Consider the following 19,557-nt stretch of genomic DNA (forward strand, 5'->3'; position numbering starts at 1 on the left):
CTTAAGTCCCGGACTGAATTTAGTAGTTGTGTGTCTCTGGACACAGTTTTCTCATCCCTGTACTGGGATAATAACGGCACTCATCCTCAAGGAGTTGTTATAAGAATGAAAAGAGCTAATGACCGCACGGGAAGGACTTAAGCTCTCCAGGCTCTGTAAATGTTGGCTGCCACCCTCTCCCTCCCACCCATTGCCGGGGTTGTGGGACCATCATTGAGAGGCCCTGTGTTAGGGGCGTTCCCAGACACACAGGGAGAGCCCAGTTTTACATTGTGTGACATTTGGATCCCAGTGTGGACCAATGAGAGGAGTCCACAGTCATGATCAGAGCTGACAACAGGCAGGTCAGAAGGCAAAAGCGATTTTCACCCCCCAAAGAGCACTTCCTTTTGGAGAAAAGGGCTTAATATATTTAGCTATGAACTAAAGTACTTTTTCTGGCACAAATAGAATAGGATTTTAATTGCAGTAAAAAGGTAGATTATCAAATGACAATTCTTTTTTCTACAAAAAACAGCCTCTGTTTTTCACTATTCTCAGATTACTTATTAAGCTGCAATAAACTCATTTTTTACTTTCAGCAAGTAAAAACCAATCCCTCCCCACTTCCCCGCAAACTGTACTCAAACTAACAGGCCAGTCAGATACATTAGAGAGCATGAAACTGAAGAAGAAAGTAAATTAGATTAAATTCTAGCCTCATTAGCAAGATCAGGTGTCAAGCTACTTCACCATAATTACCTGCTTAAAAATTTAATGATGCTTCAGCATGAATTTCAAAACTAAAGACACTTTTATCAACCATTGAGAATTTTTAAAAATGAAAGAATTCTTTATGCCCTGCTTCTATTTCAACAAAACAGCTAAGTGTGAGAGCTATGTAAGGGATTAAACTATCCAAATCCTTTAATCAACGACATTATTGGAGACAACAAAAGGGCTAAGAGGATCCTTACGTAACTCAACTGTAAATCTGAACTGCTTCTGTTACAGCATTTCTGGACTCTATCATATAGTGATACACAGCCAACAGGGAAAACAATGAAAACAATTTTCTGGCAGATCACAGATAACCCTAAGGACTATTTACCATAATTGCTAAAACAATGTTATTCTCAGGATCAAAGATTTGCTGATTAATGAATAAAAATCCAAAAGAGGGTATGTCTACCTATGGTTAGTTATCAGTTAGATCAAGCTAACCCCAAAGGTAAGGGGGAAATGCTTAACTAGTACACATTTTAATAATAACCACTAACAACTGAGGAAAAGTAAATGCTCACTAATGAAAGACTGGAGAAAAAATGCTATGTAATAAAAGCAAACACATCGATTTTTATTTTAAGTAGACACATACCTTTCACAAATAACCAAATATTTGGTTCTAAACCAAGTATACGCACCACGTAGATTAAAATAATGTAAATTTTCAAAATTAAAATAATTGACTACCAAAAATAATTATGAACTAACTTGGTCAGTCTGACTGTCTTGCAATGAAAGAGACGTTAAAAGATTCAAAAAGAAACTGTAATGTTTCTTCTGCCCTCGTGGGGAATGTGATCCAGTGCACGACATACGGTCTTGGCCTCAGTTCATTTTAATTGCTCTTGCTCAATGACATGAAAGAGAAAATCCACAATGCCGCTAAGTAGCAGATCTGTAGTGGTATTCAGAGAACTGTATTTCAAAGTAAAAAAAAAAAAAAAGCACACACACACATACACGAACATATAAACAATAACAACTAAGAAACACTTAGTTTAATATCAGTCTAAATTAGAATTTTCTTTGCACTGTCTTGTGATCTAATGCATTTCAAGAAAATAACTTTCTTCCTGAATTTATTTCGAAAAGAATTATATAACGAAGTCCAGTGGGAGAGCTGCAATGCCTTTAAATAAACAAAAGGAAAGAAAAAGGTGTATTTTTAATTCTGAAACAAAAAAAATATTTAAAAAGAAAATCAATTCATTATAGACCTAAAGCCCATTTCCAGATAGTATTTTATTTTCCACAACAATCCCCCATGACTCTAGTGTCCAAAGTGCACTCGTGCTGTTCCCATGATGCGTAAGGATGGTTTAATGTGGCTAATGATGCTAGTTTCATAGAGGCTGGTAGAAATAGTGAAGCTTTAAGTGATCAAGGCTATGTTTACTAACACCAATTTGTGGAGTCGATGGAGGAAACCCCAAATTCAAATAGTTACTAAACATTTGTTTTTGAAATGCTCTGCTGTTTGACAAAATGCAGTCATTCCCCTCCAACCCAACTCTGGTGCCTGTGAGCGGTCAGTCTGAATGAGTTTTAACTGCGCCCAGGGTATCCCTACCAACAAAGAATGTAGAAACCCGAGGGTGGGGATAGCCATCAGAAGATAGCAGGCACTTTCTTTTGTTTGTCATCTAAAGGAGGGAGCTGCTGAACCAGCACACTTCTTTTTCAAACCAGATCCCATACGAGATGCACCTGCTTATATCTGATTTGGATAATGTACAATATATATTTTTGCCTTTGTGCAGATTAAAATAGATGGTTTAAAAAGCTCCTAAAGACCAACAGTGTTGACATTTATACAATGGGGCTGTCCTTTATATTGATTTTTCTTACCTCAACATCCTTTTTCAGTTTTTCCAGGAACACCTTTTTGTTGTTGTCATCAATATAAATCTTTTGGCCCTCATTAATGAAATCATTATCCTTTAAAGTTGGCAGTTCTTTGGCCTAAAACAAATGAGGAAAAGAATGGGAAAGTGGCATGAATGAAATCTAAAAAACACGTATGCCTCCCAATCCTGGAGGTTAAGTTTCTGCGCCTGGAAACTGAGTTTGCCCTGTTCACTGCGAGGTCTTACCCAAGGCAAGGAAATGTGAGGTAGCTTGAGTATCAATGAGCTATAAACACTGGAAGGATTCCCACTAGGAATGGAGGATCAGGGGTACTTACTCCATATTATAAGGATTTTGTAACAGATTTCATGGTTTTCATAGGTATGAACCGGTCTGCTTTTTTAGATTCACTTTCTTACAAGAAGTCTTCTAAGTATAGAATTTGTATTCTTGGAATTGTCAGGAACCCTCAATTTCCTTACTTGTACAACCCAACTCCATATCCCCCACACTTTTTGGGTAGCCTTTGCTGGTTCATGTTACAAATAACATGTTGTCTTCTCTCAGAAGAGCACCGTCCATAATCATACCGGTATCTAATTTTTGAGTCAGAGAAAACGTAGCCAGAGGGTAGCCATCCGCCTTTCCATGCCTGCCTCTTCACCACCAGACCAAGACAGAAATTCTGTTTTCATTTGGACAATGTCAAAGGAGAATGTCTTCTTTTAGCATAGAACATATTAAGATGAGAAATGTTATCCTTTATAAACAAGAAGGTGGCAACTAAACTACTTACGTTGACCAACACAAAATAATGGATGGCTATCAAAACATGGGTCACAAGCAGAAAAACTCTAGCTTGTGCTATATGATAATATAGGCATATAATTTTCAAATACTGTGGATCATTCTATTTAACTTGGTGCAACCTGCGTTCTGGGAGAGTTCAAGACCAATCAAAACTGCCCCCCTCCTTTCTGCTAACCATAGCTTATTTCTTCCAGTTGAAAAGAATCCAGCATAATATATTGCCTTTCTGAGTAAAATAATGAATGTCTAAATGACTCTTTTTTCTATAACTGAGATTAAATGAAAAAAAGAAAAAAATCCAAGGAAAGAACATTATTCTCCTTACTGGTCCCCACACTGCCTCCCTCCTTATTCAGCGCAATAAAAGAGAACTCACTGGGCATACCTACTGAAACATCCTTCAAATGCCTGAACTCACTTTTTCTCCTAATTTTCTAAGGGATACACATGTAAGTAAACTACTCACATCTTTCTGCACATACACATATGCACATATATTAGCATTTCCAAGTCAGTAACTTTGCTACTCATTTTAACTTTGAGAAAGTTTTCAGTTTTGTAATTTTGAATTTGACATAACTACTGGCAAAGTAATTATCCTTGCAAAGCAGGTATAACAAAGATCAGAAATCCAAAGATTCAATTCAATAAGCAGTTACTGAATGACTGTCATGTACAGGAATGCAAAAATGAACTAATCAACACTTCTATTCTAAAGTAGTTTATAATCTAGTATGAAAGACACAAAAGCAAGTAGGCAGAAAACAAGGCGGCGTGAGTATGTAAAATGTACAGATAAATAATTCAGTTCTTGGGGGGAGACTGATCTCCTTTCAAATACTTTTATGCCAAGTCCTAGAGTCTTGAGGAAGTAAAAAGGCAGTGCCATTCTCCACAGAAATGAAGGAGGGGCCTGGCTGACTTACCCTCCAAATTTGTCATTAATACCTTAACAATAATGTAATACATGTAAAAGAAACCCCTGAATGTGAAGGTAGCACATTGATGTTAAATGTCTGAGTCACTTACACCGGTCCCTTAGTTCTTCTTCCATTAGAACTCTAAACAAAATGAAGTTTCACCGTGAAGGAAATGCAAGGATCTGAAGTTCAACAAGTTCATTCAGCGGTGGGCATTGCCCAAAACACAGAATTAGAAGCACCTCAGAAGAATGGGCTGAAGCCAGATCTATGTACACACAAAAACAGAGATGCCGAAGGATCGCGATTCTCCAATTAGACAACTTGGGCGTTTCTGTCTGTTTTGGGGTGTGTGTGGGTGGGGGTGATAAGGGTTAAGATATCTGCCTCAACTCCACAACTCATTTTATATGTGTAAGAAAAGAAGGGGAGAGGGATTTTTGTGTGTGTGAGTGAGAGAAACCTGAAGGCAGGGATGACAGATCAAAGAGAAGGCAGTAAATGACACAGTAGACACGTGTTTGATAGCAGTCACATTAATGAACATGAGTGTCACTTCAGGTTTACCCCAGCAGAATTACCTCATGTGACAGGCAAAGCATAATCCTACCTCATAATACTTTGCATACTCTGTACCGTATAATTAGGCTTACTTGTGAATTTCACAGGCACTAGGGATCAAGTTTAAAAAGGGCTACCAGATTGGTTAAAAGATTTAAAGGCTTATATTATTGAAAGGCTCAAGAGGCAAAGGCAGGTCCTTAGCAGGGCAACTGCTAGAGGGATCTGAGACTGGTCTAAAAACGCTCACCCCGAAGTGTCTGTGGGATGGCACAGTGCTTAGGAGCACCAGGATTTTGGAGACATGAATCCTGAGGTTCCAATCCTGGCCCCACCCCTTACTTGTCAAGGGCCAGGGCTGGGTTTCTGGACCTCTCCAGGCTGTTGCCTTATGTGCAGAATGGGGAAAACACCACCACCAGCAGCAACAGCCTTGGGTACTATGCTAACAAGCACTTGACATTTATCAATTTATTTAAGCGCCTCATCTCATTGACTCTTCCCAACAACCTTAGGTATTATCTGTAAGCTTCTTTTACAGACAAGGAAACTGAGTTTAGAGAGATTATGCAACTTGACTAGCCTGGTAGGTGAGCCTGGCGAGTGGACCGGGTAAGCCTGTTCTCCCGCTGAGATGGGAACCCAGACCCTCTGACGCTTGGTCATCTGGCTAAGGCAGAGTTGTTCTGAGAATTTGACCAAAACCTGTGTGACACATGGAAATAGTGGGTGACACTTGTCATCACCATCCTCGTCGCTGTGAGCACTCAATAAATTGCCTAGATTTAAAACTGGTATTAAAGTCTGAGAGTACATACAACATATTTTCATAAAAAAGAGAACTTTACAGCAGTCATTCTTTTCTACTAAGGACTAGATGACAAAGATGAAGTCGCCTAACAATGATTCACCTTCAAGAAAACCTTACTGCTTACCTTTTTAAAAAAATTCAATTTATCTCTCTGAAAATGAGCAGCATTTATATTAAAAGCACAACAATTTTTAAAAGGGAGATAAACTATTATGCTATAAATTAATGAACTTGATCTCTTGGTGCCACACTACCCACAAAGGTGATGCCTGCAGAGCAGCCCAGAAATCACTGAACAGCAATGGCTTCTACCTTTTGCTTTGCGACACTGAATTATTTGCACTGAGGAGTTTTGAAAGCCTCCAAGTCACTCGGTCTGTTTCTGTAATGGGTGCCTTTCGTACTCTTTCTAGTTCCACGCAGAAGCAGCCAGAGGCCGGAGGAACCCACCCGAGCGAAAGACATCAGCTCAGAAACGCTTCTTAACTGTGGACTCTCGGAGGCTGGCGTCCAGCCAGTGGTCAGCAACCTTTCTGAAGTGGTAGCAGGTTAAGTCCTTGTTCGCTCTGGATTAATTTCTCCCGGTCAGTTCCGTGTAGATCAGGAGCCCCCGAATGTGACGGGGCAAATTGCAGCAGCACACTCATACGTGCTGGGAGGCAACACCACGGAGGACGAGGTATGGGAGGGACCTGCTGTGCTCCCCCGCTCCAGGCTGCCCAGCCCTGGGCCACGACTGCTGCCTGGGGGCCTCTGGAGCTGCTCCCAAGCCCTGGCCAGCTGACTGAGGCTGTGTAGTTCGGTACAGCCCAAGTTGAATGAGACAAGGTCATTTTTCCTTTTGTATGAGGGCATTGTACTGGGGTGGGTGGCGTGGGCCCCAAATGGCAATCATCTCAATGAATGTGACATGGAAATTCACAAACACAGCTAAAGTCATAAGCAGAGACACCATTCTCCCTGCAACTTGGCTATTCCGCTTCTACTGTTTGGGTAAAATTAGCAGAATATCCCTCACACTTTCCTATTGGGTGATGCCAGACCCCAGGTCTATTCAGCATGGTCCAGGTTTCTACTTAGGACACAGACTGAATCCAGGCTGCCTGGGTTATATCTCAGCTCCTCCGATTATTAGCTGTGTAACTTTGATCAAGTTACGTAACCTCTCTGTTACTTGTTTCCTCATCTTTAATCGGGGATTAGCAAATAGCATTGTTGTGAGATTACATGAGTTCACATATGTAAAAAGCTTAGGCCAGTGCTTGCCACAAGGAGGGTTACATACAAACATTGTTCTTGTTAGTTGCTGGCCATGGTCTCAAGTATGGCTTGTGTACCTAGACAAAAGCTCATCACTAATAAATACAGAGCAAGATTAAAAAAACAAAACATGTTGGCGTATTTAACATTTTTATTCTAGCTGTGATATTCTGAATGGGTGCTTCATGTGCCCAGACCTCAGTTTTCTGATCCGTATAACGGAAAGTTAATAATGCCTATGTAATAGGGTTAGTGTATGAAGTAAATGCCACAAAACACACCGTGCTTGGCAATAAGAACTCACTCTATATTAGTTTGCGCCTATTTCCATCTAAGCCATTGACCAGGACCAGTATTTTTATATAGTGTGTTTCTTACTATTGAAGAATACAGACTTGCCCTTCTCTTAGCCTTCCTGTTTTTAAAAGGAATGGGCTCTTTAAACATAGTCTACCACGTTTAAAATCTTTGTTTTTAGATTTTCTCATTAGTCACAAATATCTCACATGAATTCTCTACATATTCCTTTACACTTTGAAGACACTTTCTTTACTTCCTGCACACAAACTTAGCGTACACAAGTGGAAGGTTATTATCTCATTTCACTGCAGCAGATATGAGGGACATATGAGGTCTGACAATTAAGTTTGCAAACTTGTTGTAATGATGTTGCTAACCTTCTTTTGATACCAGAGGGATTATTCATTATGAATTTGTACCAACTGGACAAGCAGTTAGCCAAGTTTTTCTATTTGGAAGTGCTGAAAAGGCTGCGTGAAAAAGTTAGATGACCTGAACTTTTCACCAACTCACGGCTCTTGCATCACAACAATGCACCAGCTCACACGGCACTGTCTGTGAGGGAGTTTTTAGCCAGTAAACAAACAACTGTATTGGAACACCCTCCCTGCTCACCTCATCTGTCCCCCAATGACTTCTTTCTTTACCCAAAGATAAAGGAAATATTGAAAGGAAGACATTTTGATGACATTCATGACATCAAGGGTAATACGATGACAGCTCTGACGGCCATTCCTGAAAAAGAGTTCCAGAATTGCTTTCAAGGGTGAACTAGGCGCTGGCGTTGGTGCATAGCTTCCCCAGGGGAGTACTTCTAAGGTGACCATAGTGATATTCAGCAATGAGGTTTGTTAGCACTTGTGCTAGGATTAGTTCGTGAACTTAATTTCCGCATCTCGTAGAGGGCACATTAGGTGTATTAAAGTCGATACTGGCCAGAGGCTTATTCCCTTGCGGTGTCTGCTCCAGCTCCCTACCCTGTTCTCCAAACTTCAGCTATGAGTTGTCCCGGCTGGATAAACCTCTGTGGTCACTGCAAAAGCTATCCCTAATTGGAAAACCTCACTGAATATACCCTTCTTGAATACCAAATGAGGATAAAATGTTCTTATATGATAATAAAACTTGGGTAAATTAACTTCTTGAAGTAATAAGGTATCTAAGTTTATATTTATTAATGTGGAATAAAACTTAGTAATTTTATATACATGGCCAAAGACAGAAATTTGCTGACTCTTGTCTTACCTTAATTTTCCATGGGTTAGTTTTCCTTGGTGAATACATTATAAGACTAAGTAATTTAGTGAATATCATTTTGCTGTCCTAAAGCAGAAATTCATTACCTGAAATTTTAGTAGCCACAAAACATTAACCCAAATATCAGAGAGTAATAAGCTCATTGCTATGAGGTATAAGAAGAAAATTGTTTCTTTAGAAATATTTTTTTTCTCCCTTTTTGTAATTACATTATTGGGTGAAAAGGTTTTGGTTTCTTTTAAAGCACAGTATTATAGTCTGTCCCTCAGCAAGTCTATATTCTTCAAGAGTAAGAAACACTCTATGTCACAGTGTTGGTCACGGTCAAAACTGGCTTATGTGTAACTAAGACACGAATGAACGTGGATGTGAGAATCAAGATATGCAAGCTACTGAGTCGGAGCCTGACGATAACCAACATGTGGGTAAAAGTTTAAATGTATAAATGCTTCTGAATGTAAATAATTACTCCTTATTCTCTAGGATTCAATAAAAGATCTAAATGATCTCCAAGGATAGATTTGGCTAAGGGTTTGAGATTTTAAGAAACAGGGAACAATATGCAGAACTAACAGCTACAAAATTTAGAGCTCTCATTTTCCAGAAATGAACATGTGCTTTTGTGGCCAGCTCACTAGAAAAAGACCTGGGAGCAAAGGAGGTGGCCAGAGAGACAGTGTGGATCCTGGGAGGGCAGAGCTCTGCTCTTCCCATTAGAATTGTAGAAAGGAGAAGGAAAGGAGAAGGAGAAGGAGAAGGAGAAGGAGAAGGAGAAGGAGAGGACAGGAGAAGGAGAAGGAGAAGGAGAAGGAAAGTTAAGGAAAGGAAAGGAAAGGAAGGAGAGACAGAGAGAGAGAAAGAGAGAGAGAGAGAGAGAGAGAGAGAGAGAGAAGGCATCAGAATCTCCCTTCTAATATAAAAATACTTAGCACTTTTTATAAAAACTTTAATAGAGCAAATCACTAAAAATATTGCAGATTCTCTGAAAACAAAACCCAAAAATAAACGTTTACGAGGATTTAAATTTTCTATTTGTTTCAAATGGATGTTACTTGTTTTTAATGTATGTTAACTGTTAAATATACATATTTAGTAAATATATATACATATATACACACATATACATACATATATATATACATTTACTCATATCATTAGGTTCTGTGGTCTGATGTATGACTGTGGCCATTTGCATGGAGTTTAGCAATAATGGACATTTTAAAGTTTAGTAAAGCCAGAAATGATAGAGAAATTTCATTTTAGCAAGACTTAAAACATCTAATGATCTTTTAGATGACTCAAAATTTTTTTCAAAAAATCAGAAATATTTGAAATTTGTATTTACAGTCCAAAACATAACTTCAAATACACAGACTTCAAACTAAAACGATACGGGATTTTATTATCATTCTACAATTACATTAAATTATACAAAAAGAGTCTGTTGTATTTTAAATTGCCATTAGCAATAGGAAAAAAATACATGTATTTAAAGTGTACAAAGCCAAAATCTGTATCACATAGAACCAAGTTTGTATTTTAGCCAGGATGGAAATCTTAGTGGGAAGGTGAAATGTACTCCTGTCACACTTGAGTATTTAATGTAAACAGGATTTTGGTACCAGAAGGTTTCAATGCAAAGGATAACACAGCATAGTGCTCTGTGATTAAAGGACTTGTATTTCAGAAAGAAATAAATTTTTCTTGGATGTGCTCATTTGGCAACCCATTTAAAAGAAGTCTAATTGTAAGCCTTGATGTCAAATTTTGCTGCCTGGTGTCCCTTTGATGGCCGTATTGTAACACTTGGAGCTGAATACACAACATTAAAACTATGTACTAATTATTGTCTCATGTTCAGAACTGCTTATGTTCCTGATTTACTTGTTATTAGAAGCTCACCTAAATGAAAATAAACTTGCAAAAAAGACTAAATCCCCTTTCACCAAACTTGCCAAAAACTTCATAAAATCAGCCTGTGGGGCTGAAAATATACTCCAGAAATATTTCTGTAAGGGAGAGAATTTTAGGTAATCCTTACATGAGAGCAAGGACACAGATAATTTGAATGAATACATGCGGTATCAATTTTGTGGTAATAAGAGATGTTAAGAGATTTATAGTAAGATCAGCTCTGCTTCTGAAAACATCCAAGCCACAAATTTGATACTTGAAAAGGCAAATTAGTGAATATGGGTAGAGTTCATTCAGAAATAGCAAAGATAACAGGTGTTTTTTTTCCCTAAAAAAAGGACAGAAAACAACCTTCTTTATCAACATAAGCAGAATGTCTATACAAGTTTGTGGCTTGGGAAATGATCCAATGGGTCATTTAACTTGTAATTTCCAAAAGGATATCATATACATTTGTGACATATTCATGTGAATGTGAAAGTTTTGATTTTGAATCTGTTTATGTGTAAATGTAGAGAAGACAATATACCTCAACATACTTGTGAAACAGCGCTGCAATTAAGAGGCACAAAACTGGGTAAGCCCTATCATGATTTTGCAATTTAGAAGAGTTAAGAATGGCGGAACCTTGCTGCTGGTTATTTACTTTCCCTAAAAATTTGAAGCTAATATTTTAAAAAGTGGTACCTATTCCTTCTCTAATATTGTCATACATTTCAGAACATAATGGCCCCTTAAGTGGCGATGTCAAAGGTGATGGTTTGGTTTTCCTCCATGGGCTGTGCTGTGACAGTTAAGCTCCATGCAAGACATACGAAATAGGTTTGTTATAATCTGATTGGAAGATTCTGTTGCACAGTCATCGATGGTGATAACCTAAGAAATGTCAATGTCTGAAAACTTAAGAAGTTTGCTAAGTCCTGTAGTTACTGGTTTAACACTAGTTACCTAGTGAACATCATAATTTTATTATTTTAATAATTATACATCTGCAGCAGCTTGGCTTAAATTCAGGCCACATACTAAATTTTGGGAGTCTTCTCCCCTTTCCAACTCTGTATGGAACTCAGTGAATAAGAGTTTCCCGCTTAAGAAGAAAACTCCCAAAGCTAACAGCACTGTTCTCATGTGTGCTTGAGATGAACTCAACCCTGAGATGAGTTCATTCCACTGGGGAAAAAAGTTAATCTAAAGCAATTGAGAGTTCATACACCACCATAAGCCAGACTGGGTTGACGAGTTTAACACTGTCATCTGGGAGATGCTCAGGTCATTGCATGTGATCTTCTCTCTTTTGCACGTGCCACTCATACCGACTGGGAAATATTTCAAATGAACTGAATCTTAAAAACTCCACTTCCCAGAATAAACCTCAGGGTTTACATTATAGGGTTCTTAAGACTCGCTCAGATATCTGCTGATACAATATGACGGTTCAGAACATTTTTTCCATCACTAATAGCAATGGCCTTAACCCATACCTAAAACAGACAGAATTTTAGTGATTGTCAAGTCCAGGACTTCTAAAAGTCTGCTGCTGAAGAGCACCTCTGAAGGAATGGAAAGCTTCATTTGAAAGAAGAGATTCTCACAAACACTAAAGCATGAGAACCAATGATATAATCATATTCTTTAATTTGACAAATGAGGACAACGTGAAATGATTTATTCCCCAAACCACAAACTTCCATTAATGGCAGGGCGGGCGCTGGGACTCAGTCAGGGTCCCTAAGGCTCTGTTTGCTGCCCTCCCCCTGCCAAAACCCCTTTTATAAAGCTTCTCCAGCCACGGAGCAGATGTGACTGGTGCTGTCTTTAATTTAAGGTCTGAGAAACAGGCCCTGCTTCTGCTCTGACGGGAAACTTTCCCCTGCACTTTGGGCTTCGGGATAGGTGTTCCTAACAGTGACTGGCAAATGGAAATGATTCACTTCCATCTTGGGAGAGAAGGAATTTTAGAGGTTAAAGCATCCCGAGTTCAGCACCTAAAAGCCTTGACAATCTCCCTTTAACTGATCATCCACTGACACGGTAAAGGAAGCACGTTGTGACTGATAGCCAGAGGAAGATTCTCAGAAACACACACTGCTGTGCTTTTGTACACTATGCTCCCAGCCTACCTTTTACTGCAGCGTGAAGAACCGGATAGAGGTAGTCATTAAGTATAATGTGTTAAGATCTAAAGATCACAAAAGAAATGCTGAAAACTGGTTTAGGAAAGCAGTTTTCGATGTGAGGTTACTAACGATTAATTCGCAGAGCCTTCAGTCATTAATAGGTAAAATGTCAGAGATGGTGAGAGTCACTTAATTGCTAGTGCAATTCACAGTGCCTAAGAATTGCCAAGGTGGCTTGTTGTAGCCCATTATCAAAGTGTCAACAATGATTATTGCCAATATAAGTTATACAAATGCCAACTGCACGGCAGCTGTTTTCTTTCAAATGGGTTCCAGGAAGAAGGTTATAAGTTAAAAGGAATCTTCTTATTGTGACCCTAGGACTCCATTACACAGGCTTTACTTTACCTAATAAAATCAGACATGAGTTTTGAGAAGAACTGTGCAGAATGATGACCAAATGCCTGTTTGTGTAAATCCCTAGGTCTCAGTCTCAGTCTCTCTCTCTCTCTCTCTCTCTCTCTCTCTCTCTCTCTCTTTTTATCGGGCTTTTTAAAGAGTCAGGTCAAATCCCCCAGAAATCAAGTGAATCCAGTAATGTTTCCTTTTACTTGCTCCGATTCCCTGCTGAGGAGCTTGCTTGCCAGCAGCATGCTAAGACTGTCATTTGTAAAAAGCCGTCCGCTCAGCTATAATTACTAATTTGATGTCACACTGGAATTGCAGCGCAGCTGTGAGAAGATCGACCACCAGGGAGATTCGCATTTCTCTGTCTCATTTAGAGCAGGCTAAACTGCTGAAGACATGAATGGAAGATGGCCTTGCATTAAAAAGGGAAGAATTAAAGAATAAAACACATCATAACAGCTGTCAGAATTTGACAACGGTTTAAAAAAAATAAAAGCACTGTTCTGCTCTTTTTTTAAAATTCAAGACATCTGTACATGGTGCTCTGATACTTGTTGCCACGAAAGTGATCCCATTATATTTGGAATAGAACTTGTTTATTTCTTCTGTTCCATCTTCGTTATTATGCTAATGCAAATCACTAATTATGTGTCAAGCTGAAAACGAAGAGATGGGACTTGTCTGCACCTATATCACCAAATACTTGAAATGACAGTTTTAAAACTTGTCATCAACAAGTTAAAAGTATGGGACATCAAAACAGTTATAATGACTCAAATGAAAGAAAAACTAAGAAATCAGATAACTAATTAAGTCTTGTTGATGGAGAGTCTCTATGAAAATTGTTCTTTGTACCAGGACAATCATTTTGTAGAGAATAGGGTTACACAATGAAAACAATGGACATAATATTCTTGCAAATCACTTGGTTTCATTTATAAAAGGCTAACATGTAGAAAAGAAATAATTTTAGCCTTCTCCAAATATTTCTAACTAGAGTTAACAGTGATTGTTTAGATAACATTTAAGGTTTTATTTGTGAAGACAAAGAATAGCATGCTTTTTGGAATAGTAAAACATATTAACTGATCATGGAGAGACAACCTGAAAACTGCTAGAAAAAAGAAAGCAAGAAAAAATTTTAAAACTTAAAAACCCAATGTTTTTATGAGTTCAGCTCTAGTAATACATTTCACTTATTTTTGTGCATATAGGTAGGTACATGTTACTTCATTGTGGCTGGATTCTAAACAAACTGCCATATCTGAGAGATCATGTCCCAGTGCAGGCATACACTTCCCTCATCAATTACCGATTTTAATTACTTTTACATTCCATATCATCAAGAGATATGCTCTCGCCCCTTCCCACCGAGCGCTTATGATCTAGAAGGACAGGTGGTTGGCCTTTTGGAGCTTCTCCTTCTGGAAGAACAGCTATCGTTAACTTCAAGCCGAGAAAGTAGAGAGCACTGAATTCTTCCCCAGGGCAATTATGTAGACGATTTTACTGTGCAAACAGTCAATGTAAGATATAGTGACATGGGCTGTATTCCAAAAATGCCAACTCCTCATATGGAGGAAATATGAATCAGTTGTTTTGCCAACATAGTCGGGAATGAAACAATTTATTTCACTACTTTTTTATTTTTAAATCAAGACTCGGAATGAACTGTTTTAGTACCATATTTAACTCTAAACCAATGGTTTTTCCAATGTAGTGAGTGTTGCCTTGTTCATCTTTATGATTCATATGTATTTTTGATAATATGTCCTTTACAAAAAAGGAGAGAGAGAAGCCGCAGACATTTAGAATAGCACATTTAATATAGTGGCTGGAAAGGAGAGCTCTGGGCTGGAGCCCTGGCTCCATCACATTGTAACTGTGGGACCCTGGACAAGTTTCTGTCTTGTGAGGAACTTCATTTATTCAGAGGAAGCAATAATAGCACCAACCTCATAAGGTGGTTGTAAGGATTACATGACCAAATCCATGTAAAATTTCAAACAGTGTCTGGCATATAGTATGCACTCAACAGATGTCAGCTGTTAGTTAGTTCTTTGGCACCTGGAACAAATGTATAGCAATAATGAAGTCGACAGTCTACTCTTTTTACTTCTTTGGCCAAAGCTGGAGCCTTCCGGGTGATTTCCATGGAGGTTGGAAGTGTAAAAATATATTCACGAGTGTACAGTAAAAATACAAATGGTCAAAGAAGGATCACCATTTCATTTTTTCTTCCTCACTTCTTTTTTTTTTTTTTTTTTTTTAAATTTATTGGGCTGACATCAGATAATAAAGTTATATAGGTTTCAAGTGTACAGTTCTGTAATACATCATCTATATATCACGTTGTGTGTTCACCACCCAGAGTCAGTTCTCCTTCCATCACCATATATTTGATTCACTTTTCCCTCTTCTACCACCTCCCTCCCACCTTAACCTCTGGTAACCAATAAACTTCTTCCTCACTTCTTAATCCTCTGCTATCTGCTTCTGCTCTCCCCACCCATTATCACTGACAAGGTCGCCAGTAACTTCCCTGTTGATAAGTCCAATAAATAGTATTCAGTTCTCATGCTACCTGACCTTGCAGGAGCATCTGGTACGGGGAAAGTTCTCTTCCTCTGGCTTCCAGACACTATCAGAGGGTAAGTTTGTGAGAGTAGGGACATTATTCACTGAGGCACTTCTCAGAATGCCTGGGAAATGCTTGCTCATAATAGATGCTCAGTAAGCATTCAGACAAATGATCCAGACTTTCCTGGCTCACCTCCTGTGTCTTTGGCTGATCTTTTGCAAGACTCTTCCTTTATCCATCATCCTTAGAGGCTATGTTCTTCTGGGCTGGCATCAGACACACTTCTCCTTCTGCTCCATACATTCATCCTGGGTGACCTCATCTACTTCCCTGTCTTTGCTGATCATCTTTCCCATGAGGTTTCCCAGCCCCTTTTCCTGCTGAAACCCTCTCTGCAGCCCCTCATGCCTATTGGACATCTCTGTTCTGATGCCCCACTGGCATGTGAAATATCTCCTCCCACGCTGCTCCCTCTCTCAACAAGAGGACCAACACCTACCCAACGGTGTAAACCAGAATCTTGGGGATCGTGCTTAACCCCGACCCCCCCTTGACACCTGCTCCCTGGCACCATTCACCTCTCACATTCAATCTCCGAGTTCTGTGGATTCTTCTTCCTAAATCTCTCTGTAATCTATGTTCTTCCTCTGTCCCAGCTCAGGCCACCATCTCATCCGCGTCATATCCATAACATCTCCATGGCCCCCTCTCACTCTTTAGCTAGAGCACCAAGCGCGTCCCGCTGTGCTCACGCACGTGCTGCTCTTTCTCACCTTTTCCCCTGGCTAATTCCTACTTATCCTTCAGGTTTCCAAACATTACCTCTTCCAGGAAGCCTTTCCCTGGCCCCACCAAGCTGGAGTCAGGTGCTCTTCTTACATGGTTCCTATCCAAGTATCACACGGCACTGTCATTTCTAATCAATGTCTGTATCTCCCGCTAGGTATGTCTGTGTGGTTCACTATTTTTGTCCCTGAAGCTAGGATAGTAACCATGAAGACATTTATCAACACTTATGAATGAAAATGTAGATTTCCAAATCCATAAAATTTAAACTAAAACTGAATATCATTTTAAAAGAATTCAATTTCAAAAGCAAAAATCTTGAGCCCAGCTTTTCAATAATGTGGTAAAAATAAAGACAGTTCCAAGGCAATGAAGAGGAATAATAACTTTGAATATAGAGGTGCCTTTCACATAAATGAATATCAATTTTGGTCAGTTTCGGTTTACATACAGAAAGCTACTTCCCAAATTCTTAAGCGAACTGATTCAAGATGGAATTGCTATAATCTTGCTTAGTAAACTAAATGTAGTTCAAATATGTCCTACTCTCCAGCGACTCAGGAAAAGATAAAAAGATATAGTTTCCTCATCCCTAATTCTTTAAACAAAAAATACTCTTATCGTATTTTAACAGTTTATCCTTGGAAAAGAGCTTGGAGCTCATAGAAGCCAACATTTTACAGGGCAGAAAACGGGGGCTCAGAGAGGTCATGGCCAGCGAGTGAGTGGTCAGATGTAGGCTTAGGACCCTGGTGCTGAGCTGTACCTGCCAGTCTTGATCATAAGTTACTGAGTTTTCAAGACCACGTTGCATGTGAAAAGTTTCTTCCAACCACACATAAAACTAACAACTACTTCATTATTCAGCCAAGTGCTATGGGACAGTCGATCTGAGGAGAGAAGACAAGGGGAGCACTCGGGTTTGATAATGGGCTACTCTCTGGGGCAGAGAAGGGAACACAGAAAGAATCCCAGTGATGGAAGTCAGAAAGAAAGAAGGAAACAAGGGGTAGTGTTCAAGCATGGCCGAGGATCATGGTGAGGACTATGTCAGAGTACTTACCTTTTCTTTGTCACTAGCTTCTCTAGCCACTGTAGAGCCCTGAAACACAAAGAAACAATTGAAACTTGCACATGAGAGACACTGGGTGTCATGTTTAAGATATGCAAACGTTCCAGGGCAGAGCACAGCAGTAGATGAGCACCAACTCTGCTTGGAGCCTTGTCCTGAGTGAGCTGTGTCCCTTCTCTGATCACTACTCTCTGCCCGGTGTGCTGCTCCCTCCGTAGGTATTCCTGTCCACTCCACACCAACTCTTTCCCTTCATGCCACCTGTGCTGCCTTTCCCCTGGGTCTTGTCCTCGTGCTGGAGCCAGAAAACCTGACAATCACTGGAATGGTTACTTCCTAAACACTGAATCGAAACCACGCTCTCCTTGCATCACTTGCCAGAAATGGTTGGTGCCATGATCTTCCAAGGTGAAGCGGGCCGTCAGCTGGCCACAGTGGCCACTGGTGCATTAAATGCCTCTTGTCCCACATTGTGTCTTCCAGGGTGGCCAGGTCCTCGCCCTCTGACTGCCTCGCCCCCGTTTTAGAGTTACTGATGAAGATGTTCTTTTTACTCCCTGTGAGTAAGATCCCTGTGGGTACTTGCTGTTCCCCTTCACTTTGGAGATCCCTTCAAACACACACATTTACTTGCACCACATCTGGGCCAGGCCCTTGGCTGAGCACAGAGGTGTAAAGTGGAAGAAAACACAGTTCTTGATCTCAGCAATTTCTCTGCTACTGCTCTGGTTTTCACAACTATGTCTCAGGGCTGTGGGGTTGCCAAGACTTCACATGATGACGGGGGCTTTGGGGTAGAGTTCAAGCAGAGATATTTTCCTTTGTTTGTGGAAGATTTTAAAGCAAAAGAAAAGTTGGGAAGCAAATGGCCAGTGTATTGCTAACCATGTCAATACAGCAAGGACTATTTATTTTTTGTGCTGCTCAGTGACCACCGCGGGGTTTCACACAACACTGCTGGGCGGTCTCTGGATAAATGGCTGGAGGAGGTCACACACCGATTTACTGCTCTCCCTTCGCCTCCAGCACCAGGCACCCAAACTATGAAGAGGTCAACGGAGCAATTCGTTTACCTGACCACTTCTTAAATAGACATTTATTGCCCTGTAATACTTGCAATAGTCAATTATTAAGAGAACGTATATGTAACTTGGGTTACGTTAAAGTACGTTCTAGATTGGCCATTCTTAAATAAAAAGCTTTACTCTCTGACCTTCTTTTATTCAAGAGGCTCAGGCACAGGTTAGGATGTGTAATTCACACACGAGGAGACTGAGACTGAGGGGGCGCCTTGTATTGGGAAGGGAACCAACACCAGGCTGGAGTCTCAGTATTCCCAGGTCTGGTGGATCTGAGAGGCCATAGCAGTGCAAAGACTGCGTGAGAGAGATAGTGCCAGAGAGTCCTGTCGGGTAGCTGGGATTCCAGGCAATAAAACAGTTATGACATGGAGGCAAGATAGACAAAGATTGTATCTGGGAAGCTTATATAGTTTATCTGCACTCCAGAAGTTAGGAGATAAGCCAGACCATTTTCTCTCCCTTAGACTAGCATGTCTCAAAGTGTGGTTCAGTATCCTGGGGTCCCAAAACCCTTTCAGGGGTCTGCAAAGTCAAAACTATCTTTATAATAATACTGAGACATTATTTGCCTTCTCGCTGTCTTGTTATTGCATGGTATTGCAAAAACAATGGTGGGTACAACTGTTGGTAGCTTAGAACAAATCCAGCAGTGGCACCAAATGGTACGAGTAGTGTGTCATAATATATCTGTATCTGTATATCTATCTATCTTTCTATCTATCTATCATTTATCTATATCTATATGTATCTATATATAAATATACAAATGTTCTTGATGAAGCAATGAAATTATTTTTTTATTAAATCTTGACCCTGGAGTACCCATGTTTTCAATATTCTGTGTAGGAAGTATGCATAAAGCTCTTCTGTTTATAAAGAATGAAAGGACTAAGAACAGTCATTTTTGTGGTGGTTTGAGTTATGAGCTGAACCAGCCACTTTTTCCATGAAATAACATTTTTACTTCAAAAAACAACTGGCAATCTATATTTACGCAAATCTAGGCATTTGTCATATATTTGCTCAAAGACGAACAAAGCTGTTGGACTCGGCTATGTGCAGGGG

The 19,557-nt window shown here is 39.7% G+C and overlaps 1 protein-coding gene across 1 annotated transcript in view; it reads right to left on the bottom strand.

The window, feature by feature from the left end:
• The window catches only part of PIP4K2A (phosphatidylinositol-5-phosphate 4-kinase type 2 alpha), a 150,713-nt gene that overhangs the window by 13,251 nt on the left and 117,905 nt on the right, over window positions 1-19,557 (bottom strand). Inside the window, exons 6-7 of the mRNA XM_033100702.1 lie at window positions 17,402-17,440; window positions 2,614-2,727 (exon numbers count right to left, since the gene is read on the bottom strand). Of these exons, the coding sequence (XP_032956593.1) occupies window positions 2,614-2,727; window positions 17,402-17,440 (153 nt within the window). The remainder of the gene's footprint in view (window positions 1-2,613; window positions 2,728-17,401; window positions 17,441-19,557) is intronic.

Source organism: Rhinolophus ferrumequinum (assembly GCF_004115265.2).
Source record: "Rhinolophus ferrumequinum isolate MPI-CBG mRhiFer1 chromosome 5 unlocalized genomic scaffold, mRhiFer1_v1.p scaffold_110_arrow_ctg1, whole genome shotgun sequence".
Classification (NCBI taxonomy): domain Eukaryota; kingdom Metazoa; phylum Chordata; class Mammalia; order Chiroptera; family Rhinolophidae; genus Rhinolophus; species Rhinolophus ferrumequinum.